We start from the raw sequence: 22,263 nt of genomic DNA, 5'->3' as shown, positions 1-22,263 counted from the left end.
ATAAGAAAGTTTGCGTTTGTGCCTGTGCATGAGGGTGTTGGGGAGCAGGCCAGGCCATAGCATATGCTGGGCAAGTTGAGAAAGCAATGTTGTTGGCTGGTAATGATACTCATGTTATCTACCACAGTGACAGAGCCATGTCATTAAAAAAAAAAAACAAACCAAAAAAAACCACAAAACCCACAAAAGGAAATGCCAAACAAACAAAAAAACCCTCAACAAAACATCCACCCTTAAACTAAACAAAAATTTTCTGTTTTCTCCTGCCTCATTTGAGTGTATACATTTTAGTGCATAACTTGCATAATGCCTAATAGGTTACACCAGATTGTTTGGGCGTTTCTTCCTCTCAGAATTGGATGTTCTGATGCCAGGACACAGCATTTATTTAGTGTCTAAGGGTAATTTATCCTTCTCTCCAACACTGTTTTCAAAATTGTTGCATAAAGAATTCTTGACAACTGTCTCTTGCTTCTCAGCTTCTTACACCTGTTTTTTCTTCTAAAGCTGCAAGACCATTGAGTTTTGATATTCCTTATGTCTGTCTCAGCAGTTGAGTGTACTGTGCATTGAACTCATGTTTGCAGAATTATTTTCTGCAGGCATTTACACTTGCACTCAAGTCTTGAGTTTTGTTTCCCAGATGTCTCAGTTGTTTCAGTTTGTTTCCATTTTGTATGGAAGTAATTTGGTATCTGAAGAAGAGAAAGGTGATTTTTGGCAGGGGACTTAACATACAAGGGAAGCCTTGACCTGCTAGATTTCTGTTACTGATATATTTTGGTTTAGATTTAATTCTAAATTTACATTAATTCCTACCTGACAGAAGTCATCAGAACTGACTCTGTGATATGTCTATACCATCTTTTGTACTGATTTAGACTGTTGAAAATAATAAACCGTTTCAACTCAAGTAAACAAAATTTGAGGGGGAAAAATAGTTCATTGTTTTACTGTGTAAAACAATGACAAGCATATCAGGTGCTCAAGTTGTACTTCCTGCTTAGGGAAGGTGAGGTGGTGTGATCTGGGATATCCGCAGCCTCTGCAAGACTCTGTGTGTGGAAGAATTTGGCAGTCACGAATGGGTTGAGGGTAAGTTGAGGGGTCTGCAGTGAATGAAACCAAAATGAAGGGTGCTGCCCATTGCAGGGAGGAATGATGGCTTTGAGAAATCGATGCAGGAGGCAGACTCAATCTTTGAAGAGTCGCTGAATCAGGAGCAGAAGGGGGATTGTGCTGCAGCTTTGGCTCTCTGTAACGAAGCTATCTGTAAGTAACTCTAACCGCTTGAGCTATTGCGCTTTTGACAGTTTACTAATATGTAAAAAAAGTCTGAAACTTTGAATCATGTTAAATGGTCAGGTAGTAATATGGAGATCCAGGTGGTCTTTAGAAATATGCAGGGAGACACAAGCTTTCCTTTTTGAAAGCATTCCTTTTGGGGGGTTTTAGTCCTATTCCTCTTCATCTCTGTTTTTCTCATGTTTGCATCTGGTTTTGTTGTTCTCTCTAGCACTATGACAGTAGCAGCACTGAGGTGCTGTGATGTACCCTTTTTGGTACTAAATGGTGTGTTTGAGCAAGCACCTAGTAGGGACCTCCCCCTACCACTTGGTCCTCCATTAACAACTTTTCCCCATCCTCAGTACAAATGACAAAGGGCATTAAGCTTCTCTGTTTCTCATGGAGGGTGTAGCAGAGGAAGAAAATGGTAGCCCACTAATGAGTCCTGTGAATTAGCAGAAATGAGCTATGCAGTATCTGACTTTCATGAAGAAAAAAGCATTAGGACATTGAGTGCTTAAATGCATTGTGACCTTTGAGAATGTGTGCTGTATGATTTCATTTTTTTTCAGTCTTTTTCCATTATGACTGGCTGGCTATCTCACCCCGTGCTCCCCTCTGTCTGTATAGAATGGCTGCAGACAGAGTGGGTAGCTATTGTGCATCTGCATTTAGAAATTGGCTTTTATGGACTGCAGAGTAAGGGGCACAGCATACAGCTGTTGTGATAGCTCTATTAGCTCCCATTCCAGCCAGGTATGTGCTGAATTTCAAATCCCAGCTGGGTATTCCTGCTGATAAAGGGAGTCCCACGTATGGAGGATGTAACAGAAGGGTAGATGACAGAATGAAGCATCAATGTGGTAAGGTTGGAAAGAGCCTGTGTGAAGGGGATGAGAAGTTGGGCTAAAACATTAATTTTTTTTATTATTATTTTTTACTTTATTTTGGTTTAGTTTCAATTAATGTGTTTGGACACCTGGCTAAGCTGAATGTGCATTAATGGAAACAATAGCATCCTTGTGAACTCTTGTGGCAGTATTTGCATGGTCTGTGTTTTGTGTTCTTGCTGCATCTTTTTTCTTTTGGTTTTTCTTTTTCTTTTTCAATTTTATTCCTTTTTTCTGTTTGTTTTCTGCTATGTTTTCTTTTGCATTTTAGCTAAACTAAGACTTGCCATGCATGATGCCAGCGCTAGCACTCACAGCAGAGCTCTAGTCGATAAGAAGCTGCAAATCAGTATCCGAAAAGCCCGGAGCCTCCAGGATCGCATGCAGCACCAACAGCCATCGCAGCCGCTGCCGCCGCCAACCTGCCACCCACCACAGGGCGGCACCATGGCCCAGTCTACAAGGTAGTCCAAGTATATCACCTAGACCCAGATCTGAGCTGCATCTATGAGCAGTGCAGCCTGGAAAAAAATAGCAAACTACATATATATTACCCTGGATAGTCCAGATCCTACAGTGTGACTCCCTATTCCTTTCTTCTTTAGGTTAAATCCTATTATAAGATGGTCAGCTAACACCCCTCCTCCCCCCCCTTTTTTTATCTCAAGTCCTTATGGAGTAGTTCAGTGTGCATGTGTTCAAAATGTGATCTGTGACAGAGAACTGCAGCAATTGGTGCCTGGCAGCATTGATGTTTTATGCACTAAGGGAAAGAATACAATAGACAATAACCTGGCCAAAAGGGGGTTGTGTATTAGGATTAAATATGCAACTGTTTATAATAAGGAGCAGTTTCAGGACTCAGTAAAGAGTGTGCTACAGTAAAATTCTTGTTGTAATTGCTTTTATGTTGGGATCTGCAGCCAGTGTGGTTTAGTGCTCCATAGTTTGAAGTGACAAGTATGCCGATCTTTTCTTTCTAGTCTACTTCTCTAGTGGTGCACTGGTACAACTCTTGGATCCAGAACCTGATCCCGTCACCTTGACTACTCTTCCTGATGCTGTACCATTCTTCATTTTCTCTCTGTGCTTCCCAGCATCCTGTAGCCTGCCTTAGCAGCCTCTTCAGTGCCTCTTCATGATTCTTTCTTCTTTACTGACTTTAACTATAGCATAATTAACTCTCTGCTATAACTGATGGTTTCTTCCTACCCTCTTTAGCATGCAGCTTAATCCTTCTTTCTTCCCATGCCATTCCCTCCTAGCACTAGACCATCCCTATCCAATTTCTTGAACTGTTGCTTTTCTTCCCTCTACCCTTTCTTAACATGTTGTATTATTAGAAGCTTAGATGATATTTGAGATGAGAATCCTTTTTCTTTTCCCTTTTTTAGAATGACACATACAGCTATATAGTAAAACACAGTTAATTTGCACACCTACCAGGCTATAGTTCAAAATGTTCTTTTCTTTTTCTGCAGTAGCTGAATTATGTGTAATGAGGGCTGATCTTTTTGTCAATCAGAGGTCCATTATATCCTCTTTTACAGGATAAATGCAGAGCATTTTGGCAGATTCTAAGAAAATGAAAGGAACTTTCTCCTCATTTTGTTAATGCTGAACTTGCTCACTGCTGCTCTCTGAAAAGAACATTACTGTTGCAAAAAGTTGTATCCAAGCAAATGTTAATATTGCAGCCAATAAAAAGAATCTGTTCATAGTGAGAGTTCTATACTCTTGCTTTGGTATAAATAACATTGTAGACATTGCTTACAGGAAAGGTCATTCTGCTACACATATCAACCAGGTCTTCATATGATAACTTTCATTCTGTGCATCTAAGGAGGAAACAAAGCAGTGATATTACAGTTTCCTTAAGTTCTCTGTTGGAGATGCTTGTAGCCTGTCATTTTCTCACGGGCACATGGAGTTGGTACTATTTTGTCTACCTGCAAATTAAAATGCTAACTAAATGCAGAAAAACGCCAAGGCTGTGTATGACCCAAGGATATAGTTGTCTTGCACTGGTACATAAAAGAATACAAGTTGATTTTTAGAATTATACTTAGAATACAAATTCTAATAATAGTTACATATTTAGCTTGAACTTTGTTTTATGTTTTGGATAAATATCTCGAAGATCAGAATACAAAGATGATATGAAATAAATTTCAACCTTTGCCTTTGATTTGTCATATAATTCTTTGTACAGTTGTCTGAAGAGAGAGAACAGCTTATGGAAGTAGTCTGTTCACGTTCAGATCATGAACGTGTCTAATGTATTTTCAAAAATATCTAAGATATGAATGTTGGAAACAGTTGTTTTGTTTTATATAAATGTTATTTTTACTGTTCTTACAGTTAATACCTACCCATATGCGCACACTGCTGGTTAAAGTGCTTAGGGTGCTGTACAAGGATATATAGAGCCTAACTGTAGCAAGATACTCTTAAAAATATGAAATTAATTCAGTAGATCAGTTACAGTAAGAAAATCAGAGTTAGAAGACAGGGCCTAATATGTATGTAACTACTAAATTAATGCAAAGTCTTCATCAGAATACAGTTAGCAAAGTGTGTTGAGGCATATGTCACATAGTACACATTCTTTACCCTAGGAGTAAACTTAAGCAATGACTACTGCTAATCATTTACCCTTCTGTGTGTTTTAGTGAACAGACTGGCCCGCTCCAAGTACTGCTGAGCCAGGAAGTACCACTGGAACCCAACAAAGAAGTGGAATTTGGGTCCAGTTCTTTCTTCCACCCACCTGCTTCCTGCCATGAATTGCACTCATCATTATATCCAGAGTCTTCCTCCTTGCCCCCTTGTGAAAGCAATCCATCCAACAGGATCTCTCCAAACTTACAGTCTGCTTCTGCTGATTTTCATGACCAAGTTCCCTCTTTTCCCTATAGGCAAGGGTTGGCAGAGAGGTCTGCAAGAACTGAGAATGATGCCCACCATAGCGTGGAATTTGCTGACATCACAGCCACAGGGTCAAAAGACTATAGGGAATGCTGCAGAAGCAGCAACTTAGAAGAGGTTCATAACATAATGCCTATTCTCACACCTCAGTACAAATCCAAGGCTAACACAGTAAGCTCTGGCTCTTTTCCTACACTGTTTCCCTGTCCACATCCACCACAACCAGCATCTCCTGAAAATGACAACCCACACAGTCCCTGTTCGAAACTTGCAAGCTCTCCAGTGCAGCCCAGCATTGATCATTTAGGGGCCTGCCATGCAATGACCCCTGTAATTTTATCCCCTACACAGCAGTGCTCCTTGAATCCTTTGCAGAAAACAAATAAGTGCTCCGTAGCAAACAGCCATGAGATATTACCCTCACAGGATGAATATGGCACAGGAGAATGTTGTAAATCTGAGGCTTTTAGTACAAAGGGACATGTTCGCTCCTTGGCAGAGCAGTTTCAGAAAATGCATGCAGTCTCCCAGAGAAAAGGTACTCATGAAAAAGGCTGGATTGCTGCAGTGTGTCAGGACGAGAAGTCTCCAAAGTTACCACAAAAATCTTCCATCAGCCCTTCATCCTCTGGTCACAGACAGCTAATCCATCAAAGCCAGGAAAACAAAAAACAATCTTCTGAAAAATTACACTCAACTGTGGATATTAGGGACGTGGTAGTTTCTTTGGAGGGTTTTAGTGCCCAACATGTTGCTTCTAAGAGTATTTTTTCTCACAGCGAAGAGCTATGTAGAAGAGGTGGACAGAATATAGCAGACCCTGCACACTACCTGGAAAGGCACTCTCATGATGGAGGAATGAAGCAGGTGGATGATGGAGCTGCTAGTAGCATGGTTGCCTCTATGCCTGTGGACTGTTGGGTGAATAATGTTACTAGGTATTACAGTTCTCAGAAGGCTAATAAGAATACTGAATGGCTTCCTGTACCTGGGAGGAGTCCACCCCTTTCTGATCAGAGAGCAGTTGGAGATGACTTGAGCAGGATCCCAGTACATCTGCATCCACAGTGGAATCAAGACACAGAACAGGAACTCTCAGAACTGGAATCCCTCTATCAGACTAGTCTGCAGGCATCTCAGGCCACTAGGCCTTTCTTGGGAAGACAGGACAGTGCTAGGTATCCATTTGACCAATCAGGTAAGAACAATGCAGCTGTTTTTCTTGGTTGACCTGCCTGTCTACTCCCAATATAGGTGAAGATATGTTTTCCAGTCAATATAGTTAAATGGGCATGAATTTGTGCACAGATGCAGAAAGATTCAGATTGTGGACTCTGAAAACATTCTAATGATACAGGTAGAGAAGCAGTGTGATAGCAGTGCTTGTGGAGGCTGCAGAGTAGCTGTTGATCTTGGCAAATGGAGAGCAACATCTGTCAAGAGTGACATAATTGATCCTGTTTTCAAGCAGGGAACTAGCTGCTTAGGTCAAGCTGATGAATTTTGCTGTTTTGAAGCCCCACATCACCTCTGGAATTCATTAAATAATTTCCATATCACCACATTTGTGAATTTGAACTGATTGTATTGTATTTGAGAACTTAATCTGTACCTGGTTGAGGGGAGTAACTTTTTAAAGTGTTTCCAGATCTATGGGAGTTGAGCTTATGTTTTGCTAAGAACTACCTGCTTAAAATTCTGGAAAATGACTTGGAAAGCAGCACAGGGGGTACACAATCTGGTCTCAAGTTCTTTGAGACCTTGTGGATTAGTTGACGCTGAAAGAAAATGAACAGATTCTGTTGCTGTTAGTGAGAACACCCAGCTGTTGCTGGAGATGTTCAATTAGTCTGATGATAGCAGTCCAGTTCCATTTAAGCTGATCTATCTCCTGACTGATAGGGCAACCTCGATTCTCTGCTTAGCACAAGTGGACCAAATTTCTTTGTAATCCATGTCATAGCTTTAGAGCTACGAGTCTTTACATACAAAGCAGCTTGAAACTTCATGGGTACCAAAGTGAAAGAGATACATACATACACATATACGTGTGTGTGTGATCTGTATTACAATACATACACAAGACAGGCTTTCCCCTGCTTTGCACCCGTGGAAGTAGAGCCTCCATCATTCCTGACAATATCAAGCTTAGCTGCTAATAGAGCAAATACTGCAGTGAACTCTTGAACAGGTTTTTATTCAATAGCTCGAGTTTTCTTTGAAACTCTCGTCTTGCAGTCCACTGTCAGACCAGTTGCCACATCTGAAGGTGGCCATTTCCCATTTGTTGTCCTTTGGTTTTCTCTCAGAGTTAGGCAAGATCTGACCTCACAACCTTGCAAATACTCTCTTGCATGGGCTTGAATCAGGTCTTATGTATTCCTACTTAACTTACTGATTTTTGGAAGCTCTTTCTGGAAATCTTAACAGGATAAAGCCCAGTTGCTTTAGTGTTATCTGGAGCTTCAGACCTCTGTCCTTGTACGTCTTGTTTCTTATGCTGACACTTTTCTTGCCTATTTTCTCACTATATATATGAGGGATACAAGATGCAGATACACTTCTAAAATGAAGTTTGTATTTGAGAACTTCTGGTTTGCTGTCATTTTCAGATGTTTCTTTTCAAGTTCTGCAAATTCTCTATAAGGCAAAAAGTGAACTAGTGCGTCTGCTGTGTTGAACTGGATAAAAATTGCCTGAGTGGGTCTAGGACAGCTCTTTCTCACTTTCAGCTTGGATTACCTATTCATTTGCAAATGCTGTTTAAGCCTTCAGCTCTGTATCAGCTGGTTTTGTCAAACCTTTGCATTCAGAGTAATGGTGAAATGCCTCTGTTTCATTACTGGAGCTTTACAACAGAGATTAAAGCAAAGACATGACCCTGCAAATGCACCACCCTCAATGCAGAAAATGTGTTGTTACCAGCACATCAGCTTTCTTCCTTTATAGAGAGATTGCCTGTAAGGGAATTTATATTAGGCCAATAATCTGCATGTCTGTTCTATGAGAAATTTTAGGATTATGAGATTTAGGTTGGGATGGCACTTAAGTGAAGGGATTGTAGCAATACTAGTCAAAAATATCAATTTTAACTGCTTAAGCAGCACAACAAATGGTGGACAAACTGTAGCAGTGGGTGGGAGCCAGCAGGTGAATGTGTGGGGAATTTAAAGCTGATGAGTCTTGTTAATCCCAAGTAATTTTAGATAATTTGTTCTCAGTAGCTGATTTTCTGTCCCTTTAGGCCCTCTAATCTATATCATCTCTGTATCAAATAAGCACTGGTGTGCAGTTAAATCATTTAACTCTTAAATAGGTCAGTTATCTGTTCCCCGGAAACCTGCAAAAGGGCAAGTAAAGCAGGTGTAAGTTTCCTGATAGACTGTCTGCCCTGGAAATGTTGGGAGCTAGCTTATAAATTACTGTTCAAAGGATCTCTGACTTCTCATTCTGTGTGTATAGTCTGTATTTGCTGGAGTCAGGCCTAAGAAAGTCAGAAATGGGCTGTAACATGCTGTCAGGTGTTGAATTTCACCAGAGCATTTTCCTTTCCAGTCTCTGTGAACCTGAATGTGAGGAAGCTGCATGCTACAGCTGGCATGGGACTCTCGAAAACCCCAACAGCAGAGATCGAGCGCAGTCTGTCTGGATCCGCTGCCTCTTCTGTCTCCAAGGTGACGTATTACTTAGAATGTGCTAGAGGGGAAAGGGCTTGTCCTGTGCAAGTGAAAAAATTTTTAATGGAAAAACTGGGATACATTATGAAAAAGGTACTGGGGTCATTGATACTAATGTAAGAGAGAATTTTAGGTGCAGTGTAGCTCAAGATTAGTTAGCTAAAAATGAGTGACTCATGCTACATGCAGCTTGCATGCAATCAAATTACCCAAGTTCTGACTTTGAGGAGCAAATCCCTGAAAACTCTGAGAAACTTTAAATAACTGGCAGTTAACACATCAGTGTTGGATGAAAACATACAAGTATTTTCAAGGGGAAATGACGTGTCCTATAGTATATAGTCCTATAGTATAGTATATAGGACATATAGTATATATGTCCTATAGTATATAGGACATATAGTATATATATCCTATAGTATAGTATATAGTCCTATAGTGTCCATACTCGTTTAAAGAAGCTTTAATAGCCTTGCTTGTATCGAAGAGAGGAAAAGAAGGAATAAACATTTCCCTTGCTCACGTAATATTAACAAGCCTCTAGCACTCATCAGGTAATCCTAGAATTTTTTTTTTTTATTTATTTTTTGAGAATACTGTAGTATTTATCACTCTTTACAACTACCTGAAAGGAGTCTATAGTGAGGTAGGGGTGGGTCTCTTCTCCCACGTAACAAGCAATAGGACAAGAGATAACAGCCTTAGCTGGTAAAACTGACATTTTGGAGAGCCTTTTCTGAAATATGTGTTTTTGTCTGCAGGTCAGATATACCCAAGAACATAGCAGGGAACCAGAAGAGGAGGAAATGTACAGTGCAGAGAATTTCCGTCGCATTGCTCGCAGTCTCAGTGGGACAGTCGTCTCAAACAGAGAAGAGACCTTGGTCTCTTCTCACAGTTTTGTAAGTAGAATGATGTTCAGCTTTCCAAAGAACCATCATTTGTGTGTAGGGTTGCTGTTTTCTTTGTCTGCATTTAGAAGGTAACAAACAAGACAGCAGGCAACTGAATAATAAGCCATTATTGTTCAGAAAATTAAAGCTTCTCTTTGTGAATTTTCTTCCCTTTTTGGAAGAAGAATGAGCTTTTAAGTAACAGGACCATCTACTTCAGGTGTCAGTGCAGAGTAGTACCTGCTGCAGCTGGTAAACGTGAGCTAATATTACTTCCCAGTATGCAAAAATATCCAGTATAAACTTTTTTTCAGTTACATTACTGTATTTTCAGGAAAACTTCTAATACACCTGTGATTTAAAAAAGACACCACTAGCCATTTGAAAGTTTCTGCTCTCTTGTGGTTATATTTTAGCAAACAGTATTTTCAGAGAGTAAAAGCAAACGAAAGGGGGGGACAGTTCAAGACTTGGTATGTAACGTGCAGTCAGTAACAGTAATTAACTAAAACCAGGGAGATAAAAAATCAGTCTCTGTTAAGTAGCAAGTTAATACTGCCAGTGAGGAAAACAGTAACAGATTATTGTTGGTGTTTAGCAACATAGCCAGATAAAATGTGAAGATTTAGCTTGGATTGAATTTTTTTGTGAACTGAGCTCAAGTTTTGATTTCAAATCATGGTAAGTATAGAGGAGTCTCAGTTGCAAAATCAGTTATTTAGACTGTTTGGTCTGATTCTCTTTCTGCTGTGTGCCATAAGCTAGGAATATATCAACTTCGGCATGTTTGCTCTTTAGCATGCTTTGGTTGAGGGCTTGAATGTATACCTGGGAGTGCTGGCAGAAGCAATTAAGAACTTCTAGCTGTCCGAGACACACACACACACACACACAGTTTGTGAACCAAACCTCCATGAGTGGTTTGTATTTGATTTTGCCTTTTCTCCTATATTCCCAGTCAAGTGATTCTCCCAAGTAGCCTACCACTTCAGTAAGAACATTACTGGATTGATGCAGATCTTATTTGCATTTTTTTTTTTTCACATACAGATGCATGTTTCTGGTCCGGTGACCCCTTCCTTTCCTTGGATTAGCACCATCTTGTTTCAACCCAACTCTGTGTTTACTCATCATTTTATGTTCTTCTCCTTTCTCATTTTATAAAAGGAAGCACCAAGTACAAGGAAAATGCCAGTGGACACCAGCCACCGTTCTTCCAGCTCCACTTCCCTTCCTTTCCCCCATGATCCTCCTGTGTTTCCCTTTGATCCCCAGCACAACCCAAACCACGTGCTGCACCTACCCCATGATGTACTGATGCCTAGCATGGTGGGCAAGGCACGTAAACCGTCAGGTAATCACAGGACTTTTAATCCTCCTTCATGATCAGAAATATTGCTGAAATACAACTCTTCAGATCTTGTCTTTCATAATGATGTTTCACCACCTGCCTGAATTCCTCCAGAATTCCTTCTCTGAAAGGACAAGTCACATTCTTTTTCTTCTCTGCCCTTTTGAGTTATGCTGTGATTCTGTGCTAAGTGGACATTAAAAAAAAGGGAATAATCTTTATGGAAAGATCATGATAACTTTTATTTAAAATCCTATTCACATTTTTGTGAGGTATTTTCTTTAGTGTAAAAATATCAGTAAGACCCACCACTTTGTCATGTATGAGAGTACTTCCACAGGTTACTCACACACGTGTAACTGTGCCAATAGAAATAACTAATTCCTGCATGAGAATTATTTTCTCTGAGATAGCCGTCAAAACCAGTTTGATCTACCAGCTCTATCTCGAAATACTTTGGGCTCCTCCTTGATGACACAAGGAGCTAGTAAAGAAGTCAGAAGTCTATGACAGTGGCTGTGGTAGGATAAAGATAAATGCAGTGAGGAAAGTGAATGCTAGAAAGGGTACAGCTGTCTTCTATTCAGAATTGCATGTCAACCAGTAACTGGATGTACTAGTGATTTTGGTTCTCTTATGTGCTGGCCACAGCTGAAAGTTCAGAGAGGATGAAACAAAAAAAAAATTAAACTAAGCAAACTTTTTTTTTTTTTCTTCCTCCCCCCCGCAGGAGATCAGAAGAATATCATCCAGAAACTTTTGGTTGTGCCTGACAGGGGTGAAGCTTTCCAAGGCGAAGACTACCCAGGTGTGGCACTGAGCTATGGGAGTCTCCCTTGTGCACCCAAAGGCACCCTCTCCCAGGGGCAGAAGCCTCTTGTTAATCCACATTTAGGAGGTGGCGCATCAAGTGTCTCTGGCTGTTGGCTGAACACGAGCTACCCTGCCAGGCAAACAGCCACGTTACCAGATAAGCGAATGACGCTTTGGGGGAAACATGCTGGCCAGCCAGGAAAGAGTTTACATCATCAAATGCATGAATCTTACGCCATCGGTTGCAAGCTACCAGCCAGCACAGACTACAGCACTTTAAGAATACCACACGAGCCTTCTTGGGATCCCGGATCCTCTCAAGGTTGTCCTGTGCCCCCTTCTTGCGTTAAAGCCCCAGGTCCAAGGAGAGTTGACATGCCCCCGGAAGAAGACTGGCGACAGAACAGCTACACCCCTCAGCCTGGCAGAAAGCGAACGCTGCCAGTGCATGTGATGGATGGGACTTACTCTTCTGCTTCAGAGGCACACAGAAATACGCTGGCTCGAGCAGCAGCAGCTACTGGTACCATGCAAAATAATGGCTGGTGAGATTCCATCCACTCCATGTGCACTAATAAACTGCTCTGTGAACAGACTATAGCCGTTGCCAGAGCATGGATTACATGGAGACAGCAAACTCTGAATCAGTATCTGTGCCAGTTTCATCTTAAAATGTAGCTATACAATATATGGAAACTAATTGCACTGTATTTCATTTCTGACACTACTGAACTGCTGTCTGGATGGGAAATCTTAGCTATTCTAGTCCTGGCCTGTCCTAGCAAAAAAACCCTATAGGAATGGTAAGCTTAAGGGGCACTGGTTTACGGGTAATTTCAGAAGTATGTGCATGTTTTGAAGGAAGACGGCCACTAACAAAAGGACATTTTTGAGGACTCTTTTTCATGAAATGTAGCTTTGGTAAATTCTTCACAAAAAAAAAACAAACCAGTCATTTTGTTTTCCTCTCATTCCTCTTTTCTGTTGCTTCCTAGGGGAAAAAACTGGCCCACCTTCCAGGTTCCAGTAAATCTGCACTTGGCAGGCTGGCAGTTAGTAAAGCAAACCCAGTTTTCAGTGTGCTGAAATCTTGGGCAGAGATCACAGCTGTAGTTGCTGCTGAGGAAGTGGGAGGGAGGCATTGTTCATCTGTAAACCAGAATTTTTCCTTTAAAGCAAACTAACAATGCTTCAAACAGAAAAGACTGTTAATGCTGCACGCTTAATTACACCAATGTAAACACAGAATAAGTTTAACTATTTTAGTGTCAAACATACTTGCTTTTGTAAGTATTTTTCAAATAAATCTATGAAAATAGTTCTATTTACCTGTGTATGAGATTTCCTTGCTGTTTAGCTTTACTCATCAGTTGGCCTGAAACTCCTGATTTATTTTCTTACACACTAACAAATGAGTAAGTTGTTTATTCTGGTTCATTAACAAAGTTTAGGTAATGTTTACTTAGATTGGAGCACATATCTAATTTTGTCCCTGGATTTGATGTGTTTCATCACTACTCTGTGCTTAAGTTCCCCCCTTTCCCCTCATAATGGACAGTAGTTAACCGTGTCCTTAGAAAAGTATTTTGAGACTTCTTTGTTGAAGGGAAAGCTACAGAATCTGTGCAAAATTTTGGTAGTGTATGCAGATAGGACTCTTACACAAAAAAAAAAAAAAGTCATTAGAAATTATTGATGTAGTGAGAAGTGTCATTTTAATAAGAGTTGCACTCCAGCTCTTCCAAAAGCTTTCAGGTGTGGTGGTTATATGGGCTGTTCAAAAATGTGGAGGGCTCTGTTACGTGCTTGTATTGCAAGTGGAATAGCAGCTGTGGTGGTTGTGGCCCAGCCAGCTAGTGGAAGGTGCAGGCTGCCCTCTAGTGCATGATACTCCTTGGTAACCTGCTCTCGTGTTGCTCTAGCTAGCTGAGGGTCTTTTAGTTTCATGTTTTGCACCTCAGTGCTTGATGGAATTTCATCAGTTTTTGCTGTTTAGTCTGAGATTGAATCTCATTTATTTTAATAAATATAATTTCTCCGTTTCTGTTTCTAAATAATTGCTACTATGTCTGTTATTGTTACAATTTCTTTTAACTACATCATGATAAGTGTGTTTTATATTTGGGATTATGTTCCACATTTCTTTCCACTTAAGTGATTTCAGTAGCAGTGACTATGGGAACAAAGCATTCTCTTCTTTCTCCCTTTGTTCCAAAATAGCCCTACTGACTTCGGACTTTTTCAGCTCATGGTTTTGCCAACTTAGTTACATGAAACTTTCAACAGTACTTATTTTTTACTGATGTTCTAAATGTAAAAAAAAAAAAAAAAAAAGCAACACCAACCCAGAGTTTTGTTTTACTTGAAACAGCTATTTGATCAAAGCTTCGCAACAGGCATGGAATCATTAGCCTCTGGCTGCACATGGACATGCTACAGCCAACTGCTAAGTTTCTAGCTGTAGAAAATACAATTTTAGGAAGTGATGGCAATGCAGAGGTGGATTTGGACAGAAATATTCCTGTTGCAGTTCTCTCCCCTGTCATGGGTAGAACGATACTATTGGAGTAAAGGGAATCTAGGCAGCAGTACCTGTTTTCATCTTTTTGTTACCTTCAGCAGTTAGAGAAGGTTACGGTAGCCCAAGACTGCAAATGAGGATATGGATACATATTTGACACTTTGCTTGTCTACAGCTCTCAAAAATTCAGGTTGCAGAGTGAGGCTTAAGTAGTCTTGAACACAATTATCTAAAAAAACCCCAAATCTGCCACAATGAAGTACAAAGTCACCTCTTCACAAATCAATATGGAGTATGAAACGTTAGCAAATAAAGAAAATGTGTGTGCTTAGATTTGTTTTTTTCTTCAGAACACTGGATATGTTTGCTAGCATATTTGTGGAAGCAGATGCAAAGAGGTAAGTTCAGCTGAAGAAACCTAAACTTTATTGGCATCAATAAAATTGTTTTAGTATTGAGTAAGTAAGCACTGAATATACTGGGGAATAAAGAAGATCAAGTGTCTGTTTGTAAACTAACTTACATGGGGTTTGTTGAAGGAGGATTATATTGAGTTTGGGATGGCTCAGTCCCAGATAATTCACCAGTGAATCATAGGCATAAGAAGCTTTATGTGTGTATATATCGCTAATTAAAATATTCCAAATGTGAATGCATGAGAAAAGTGAGTACAATAAAGCTACACTTTAATAATAAGTCTAATAATTTCATATTGTTAAATTTAACTTAAGTTTTTTACGGCTCAGACACGATGATTTTGACAGCAGTCTAGCATTATTCCATTTTTATTTTTTTCTTAAAATTTATACCAGATTATTGTTATGTGGCTATCAATTGAGGGAGTTCCAAGCATAGAAATCTTACTAATTACAAAAACAAAACCCTCAAACTAGTCATGGTTGTCTTAAGTAGCTTAAAGCACATTAATGCATAAGCATATTAACATACAATATCTATGTGAAGAATAAACAGTAGGTGAACACAAGTAACTTGCTTCAGTTTGCAAAACTTGATTTACTAATCTCGAATTACTTGGCTGGAATGCTGCACATAGGGTAATTTAACTAAGGAATATGTATTTCTTATTTCTCTTGTCTGACAAGGTGTTGGTTCTGAGATAGATACATGAACAAACATAATCATGGAACCTACCATCATAGCCTGTACACTATTTGAAAAATATCTGGATTTTGTTTGCAATGGAGCTGGATGGTTTTTTTCTTTTTTTCTTGAAAATAATTTGCTTTCAAATTCCTGTAGTTCCACTGCAGCTTACTAAACATCAACTTCTTATAAAGCTTCAGATTGACTTTTTTTTTTTAGATCTAAAATATGTCAAATATATGCAAGTTAACATTTACTATCATGAAGTCAGCTACAAGTTTTTAGAAATCAGGCACATATTTTTAAGTACATTTAAGAAGAAATAACTGATTTTTCATGGCATTATTTTTTAATTGTTCCTAATTGGATGAAGTAATGCATAAATAAATTTTCCATTTGCTTTAGTAGTTCAGTTGGTTTCTCCAGATAGGTGGAAAACCCCCTCAGCTAACATTAAATAGTCATTTCAGCTCTGTAGACGAATTTTGGTTTACAGCCATTAGAGACTTAAAAGAAGCTATTTAATACAGAAGACATACCAGGTATTCATGACACTTTACTCATCTGAAAAGGGAGAGGAAGGTGTGTGTGTGGGAGTCTCAACTGATTTTTTGCAGTAAGCTAGTGTTTTGAACACAAGGATGTAATTTATACTAAGAGCTGAGTGGTACAGATTTGGAAAAAAAAAAATAATTCCTTAATGGGATTTTTCTGATCTGTAGGACATCGTGTTCATGGATCAACATGCAGCATCAAAGTTTAAAAAAAAAAAAAAAGAATTATCACATAGTTTTACATCACAATTCTTGTTACAGAGCAACAAGATAGTATTTTAGTAAGGTTCTACATGTAGAGGTGCTTATCTTTAATACTTTTAACAGTAAAGTCTCTTGCTTGTGCAGGCTCAGAGAAAATGAGAGGGAACACAAAGGAGGGCAGAAAAAAGCAGAGTGAACTCAATTTTTAGAGTTAGTAGAGGTGACTGGATTATAGTCTATTAATATCATCAAGGTAGTAGGATAAATTAAGAGAGGGAATTGCTTGGTCTCAGATGATAGGAGAAAAAGCCATCGCTTAAGGCTAAGGAAGGAAAAGTTTGAACTAGATAATAAGCGGGTGGGAGGAATGCTTTAAGGAGAGCAAGTGAGCAGTGTTTTGAGGAACCTAAGGAAGAGTTTGGGGTACCATCACTCCAGAGACATGAGGTTTAGAGATGCAGCTGGTAGCTTTTGGTATGAAAAAATCACCTAAAATGATGGAGTCAGACTAAGTGGCACAGGCTGGGATGCCTTAGCCTGTACTTTACAGTTGTGATATGATGGAAGGAATGATTTTGGCCTTAACTTGCTTTTTTAAAATAAATGTAGTCTTTACTTGCACAGCCTGCTCACAGAGGTTATTGGGGAATGAAGGAAATGTGTGAAGGAGGGGGCATAACAGGATAGACTGTAATAGTAAAGTAGCTTGTAATTTATATCAGCAACTTTCTGATAATTTGGGGTTTTGGGGAATTAAGTCAGTGCAACTTCTCAGTACTGGATGACATTGTCAGCTAGGGTATTGCAGTGATAACAATTTCATAATGCTGGAGAAAATGGCTTAAGGTTATGCTTTCAAACTTTCTGAGTTACACCCTCATGTTACAGATAATAAAGTATGCCATAAAACTGGCTTGGGACAGCAGGGAAATCTTATGTCCTAAAATAAAGCTTTCAAGTATTCATACTGAAACAGTACAACAAAAACATATTTAAAATAAAATATGGACTGTTCTGAGGAAGTCTTGTAGTTTATACCAACTGCAGTACTGTTTCTGGCAATTCAGAAAGGACAGTTTCACTAGTTTCTCACTAGTGAGAATCAAATGGAACAACCTGTTAAAAGTTTTGTCTTCTTCATCTTATTCTGCCGCTTATAGCACATCTTCTCCTCTCAGATCTGGTTTATCTCTGTATGATTTGCTCTGTGCATCTTTCTCTCGGGATCTGGAATATATCTCTCTCTCCTGTGATTCAATTTCCTTCTTAGACTTTTCAAAAAGTTCTTGTTGGATAATTAGATTCTGGGACATTGTGTTGTGCCAGTTTTAAAGATATGTCACTGTTAGTCAGAAGGGACTGTTCTGATCACCTGACCTTCTGCATGGGATGGTTACAGAATTTCACAGTCATTTTTATGTCTAACTTCTGTCTGAACTTCAGTAAACAGCACTTGTTGTCTGAGGTGATGATTTACTAAAATTCTGTTGCTACTATACCTTGCAATACTCAGTCAGGAGAGGCGTAGAAAAGTCTAGGTTTTAACATAACACCTTTTTAGTTAAACATCTTTCACATGCAGCTTCACTGTGTACTGCTTTGAGATGAAGCAGGAGGAAGTCAGAGATCACCCACATCCCAAATGGCTGCATTCCCCATGGTACGGAATAAGATGGATTGGCTTGGTTGTTCCGTGTGCTCCTCTTGCTGAGTTGTTTCTCTGTTGTGAAAGTAGTTCTTCAGAAATTAGTCCAGTGCTAGCATAGCTGTTACCTAATGGTTTGGAATATCCAGTAAGAATAGATAGGAATTGGGCTGTTTCCTGTTATGTTTTGGTTTGTTTTAACTGGGTGTTAAAATGTGTGGAATGGAATGGCCACTTGGTGGCAAAGCTGAACAGGAAGTAAAATGTGAGTCCGCTTTTCAGAAATACTTTGTCTGGCATTTGTGGGAAACTCAGGATTATAAAGGCATACACTTCTACCTGCAAGGCCGTGTTTCTGTTTGTAATTATGTTTGTAAGTTCCTACAATCATAATACTACTTGTGGTGCCAGTAGAAATTGTTTGTTTCCTTGAACACCAGATGTTCCAAATCAATCAGCTTGGCTTGCACTGTGAGGTAAGTTGGGGCAATGTGACTGCCCCTTCTGGAGTCCCTAGCAGATTTAGAGACAATGCTACATGACAACCTAAAGGGCTTAGGTAGAGTTCTGTAGTTCTTTCTCCCTGATGTAGGTTTTGGTATTTTCTTAATGACAAAGGCATGTGCTCTGTAATTTAATGAGGCAAGATGGAATATATTAGAAAAATTACAGCAATAAAACCCCAAGGCAACTGTGCTAGCTCATTTCTCTTTCTAGCTGTTCTTATCCAAAAGAAATATTCGAATTATTTATTTTAATGTTTTAAGGAGGTGTTGGGAGATGTAACACCATTTATCACATCAACCTAATGTATTATGGGGGATGAAACCCAGCAAGACTTCATCTCTGTGAGCTTTTTCTTCATGTCATGCCTATATAGAACTGGAAGTGTTTCAGCACACAGGGCACTAGGTATACTAGATAATATCCCTAGAAGCTGATGATGTCTCCTTGTTGCACAGCATGATAGCAAAATTAAATTATGCTATGCTTCTTCCTCAACCAGAGTTCTGACTGTGTCCGTCCCTTTTAATTCATACCCTAGGAAATGAGATGGATGTTGGCTGTGGGCTCATGAGAGAAGCAAGCAAGTGAAAGAAGTAAGAGGCATCTCTCTTGGTGACTGCACTCAGGTGAGGTGAAGAGGTGGTTCCTAACAACACTCTGCAAGATCTCAGGCTCCCTCTGTGTTTGGAAATGTATGAACAAATGAATTTCATTATAATAGGAGAATCACTCTGCTGTTTCATGCTGTCAAACATTCAAACTGTATTTATTACCACGCTTCTCCTGATCCTAAACAAGAGACTGAACTCATTCTCCCTGTTCTTTGTTCTGGCAGATCTACTCTAAGCTAATGCTAAGTCAACAGGAGCAGCATTTACTTTCTGCTCTTCCTAGCCTATGCTCTCACTGCATATTTTGAAAGGATACACGTGCGTGCTATCCAAGCAAATGAGCTTTTGTTCCATTTAAGAAACAGCCCTTTAAGTTGGTTGAACGATGACAGACATTTGCAGAACGAAAAGTACTTCCCACGGCTGAAAATCTTAGAGATTAAATCCAAAAGTTATCCAGGATTTCTTCCATGATACTCTGATGTATCATAGAATCACAGGTTAGGGTTGGAAAGGACCTTAAGATCATCTAGTTCCAAGCCCCCTGCCATGGGCAGGGACACCTCACACTAAACCATATCACCCAAGGCCTCGTCCAACCTGATCTTGAACACTGCCAGGGATGGAGCATTCAGAACCTCCCTGGGCAACACATTCCAGTGCCTCACCACCCTAACAGGAAACAATTTCCTTCTTATATCCAATCTAAACTTCCCCTGTTTAAGTTTTAACCTGTTACCCCTTGTCCTATCACTACAGTCTCTAATGAAGAGTCCCTCCCCAGCATCCCTATAGGACCCCTTCAGATACTGGAAGGCTGCTATGAGGTCTCCATGCAGCCTTCTCCAGGCATCAGCCCACCTCACAAGCGTGTCAAGGTCCCTCTGGATGGCATTCCTTCCTTCCAGCCTATCAACCGAACCACACAGCTTGGTGTCATTGGCAAACTTGCTGAGGGCGCACTCAATCCCACTGTCCACGTCACCGACAAAAGTGTTGAACAAGACCGGTCCCAACACCAATCCCTGAGGGACCCCACTCGTTACTGGTCTCCAGCCGGACACTGAGCCATTGACCACAACTCTTTGCGTGCGGCCATCCAGCCAGTTCTTTATCCACCGAGTGGTCCATCCATCAAATTGATGTCTCTCCAATTTAGAGACTAGGCTGTCATGGGGGACAGTGTCAAACGCTTTACACAAGTCCAGGTAGATGACATCAACTGCTCTACCTCTGTCCATCAGTTCCATAGCCCCATCATAGAAGGCCACCAAATTGGTCAGGCAGGATTTCCCCTTAGTGAAGCCATGCTGGCTGTCACCAAGCACCTTGTTGTTTTTCATGTGTCTTAGCATGCCTTCCAGAAGAATCTGCTCCAAGATTTTGCCAGGCACAGAGGTGAGACTGACTGGTCTGTAATTCCCCAGGTATCCCAGCTCTCTTTTTGCATGCATGCACACATTTTACTTGTGGACGTGAAATTAATAGAATTCTGTTTTTCCAGAATTTTGTAGTCTTACAAGTGTCATTAATAAATAATTCAAGGGTTTATAATTCTGATTCCTTTAAAATTTTCAGTCGCTTCCTTTCAATGTCTTCCTGGAAGTGTTTCATTCAAAGTTTCTTGCTCAGACTGTCTTGGCTATGTAACTGAAAAGCAAGGTCAACCCAAGTACTCATGTAACCCATCAGTTTCAATGTATTTTTGCTTAAGCCAAACAGCTTTTCATGATCAAGATGGCAGGTACTCGCCTCAGGTGGACCTGAATGGGGCAAGATCTAAGACATTGCTGAAACTATTACCCCCAAATGGTTTGTCTTTCTTAAATTCCTGATTTACTGCATGAAATAGTTTGCACAACTCAGTACAAATAATGCCTAAGAGCTGTATTAGTTGAGATGCAAAGCAGCAACTCTTTAGATATACTGCATTTGATTAAATATAGGTATATGTTAGATGCTCACTAGATCTGACTGTGTTTGTTGGCAGATATTTCAATGATACCAAATTTGGAAATTTTAGGTTTGGGTTTTTTTTGGGGTGCTTTTTGTCTGGTTTCGGGTTGTGTTTTTTTTTTTTATTTTTAAATGCAGTAATTTCCTATGATCTCAACTACAATGCAGTCCTACAGCCAACCTACACTGGTACTACTGAGAATACACTAAATTGGAAAAGAGAGAATGAAATTAACTGGTACAAAGGGGAGAGCAAGAACTACTTGGCTTTTTCATTAGCAAGAATAGTCATAAATAATGATCGTATTAGCTTAGATTTAATACATTTGTACCAGCCTTTTTGCCTGTCTTATGCCCTCCATATCACTGGGCCAGTTGCTCTACATATAATTTGTGTGGTTTGTATATAATGGAAGGGCTGTAGCCTGCTGCATTTGCAAAGATTAGGCCAGTGGTGCAGAGCCTCTACCCCATTTTCTTCTCATGCAGCTTTGAAGGGTGCCAGAGACTGGGAGGGGGCAGCTGCTGCTCTGGCTGCATGTGTTCAGCTCCCTGGATGGAGCAGAGACATTTGGCTTACTTACCTGGTGGTAGTGGTTTTTCATAGAGTCATAGAATAGGTTGGGTTGGAAGGGACTTTAATGATCATCTAGTTCTAGTCCCCCTGCCAGAGGTAGGGACATCTTCCACTAGACCAGGTTGTTCAAAGCCCCATCCAACCTGGCCTTGAACCCAGGGATGGCACTTCTTTGGGCAACCTGTTCCAGTGTTTCCCCACCCTCACAGTAAAGATTTTTTTCCCTATTATCTGATCTAAATTTGCCCTCTTTCAGTCTAAAGCCATTCCCCCTTGTCCTATCCCCGCACGACCTTGTAAAAAGTCTCACTCTAGCTTTCCTGTAGACTCCTTCTCTCCACCTCAGGCCTCCCCTGAGAGGCCAGGCTGTAGAGCCCCTTCCAGCCGTCTGTTGTAGGTGAGCGGCACTCCGGTAGGGAATGGATGCAGTCCCTTGCTCCGAGGTGCTGTCCGGGGGCACTGCTTATCCCGGTCAGCTCGGCGGGGAAGGTGGCTGCTTCGCCGCCTGACAAAATGGTTCCCCTCGCCGTGCGGCCTGCTGGGCAGTGCCTCGACCCGGCTGGAGGAGCGGCTGGGGCGGCCCCGCGGAGCTCTCCATGGTGGCCGCCGGTTCGGGCCGCCTACCCCGCCCCTCTCCTCCCCCCCTCACTCTCGGCCCGGGGGCGGGGGCGCGCCCTGCTCCTCGCCTGCGTTCCCCGGCCGCGGGGCAGAGCCCGGAGGCGCAGGGCCGCAGCCACCGCCCCTC

The 22,263-nt window shown here is 40.6% G+C and overlaps 1 protein-coding gene across 2 annotated transcripts in view; it reads left to right on the top strand.

Moving 5' to 3' along the window:
• The window catches only part of USP54 (ubiquitin specific peptidase 54), a 108,186-nt gene extending 95,023 nt beyond the window's left edge, over positions 1-13,163 (top strand). For both annotated transcript variants that reach the window (XM_061459433.1, XM_061459434.1), the window contains exons 17-23: positions 1,153-1,272; positions 2,449-2,641; positions 4,850-6,303; positions 8,661-8,784; positions 9,549-9,684; positions 10,843-11,029; positions 11,757-13,163. In XM_061459433.1, the coding sequence (XP_061315417.1) occupies positions 1,153-1,272; positions 2,449-2,641; positions 4,850-6,303; positions 8,661-8,784; positions 9,549-9,684; positions 10,843-11,029; positions 11,757-12,388 (2,846 nt within the window). In that variant the 3' untranslated portion in view covers positions 12,389-13,163. The remainder of the gene's footprint in view (positions 1-1,152; positions 1,273-2,448; positions 2,642-4,849; positions 6,304-8,660; positions 8,785-9,548; positions 9,685-10,842; positions 11,030-11,756) is intronic.
• Positions 13,164-22,263: the final 9,100 nt, after the last annotated feature.

This window comes from Pezoporus flaviventris, unplaced genomic scaffold, assembly GCF_033815535.1.
Source record: "Pezoporus flaviventris isolate CSIRO_AGI_PZ_B2104156 unplaced genomic scaffold, CSIRO_AGI_Pfla_v1 ptg000029l, whole genome shotgun sequence".
In the NCBI taxonomy this organism is placed as follows: domain Eukaryota; kingdom Metazoa; phylum Chordata; class Aves; order Psittaciformes; family Psittacidae; genus Pezoporus; species Pezoporus flaviventris.
This window is presented reverse-complemented; position numbering and strand designations above follow the sequence as displayed.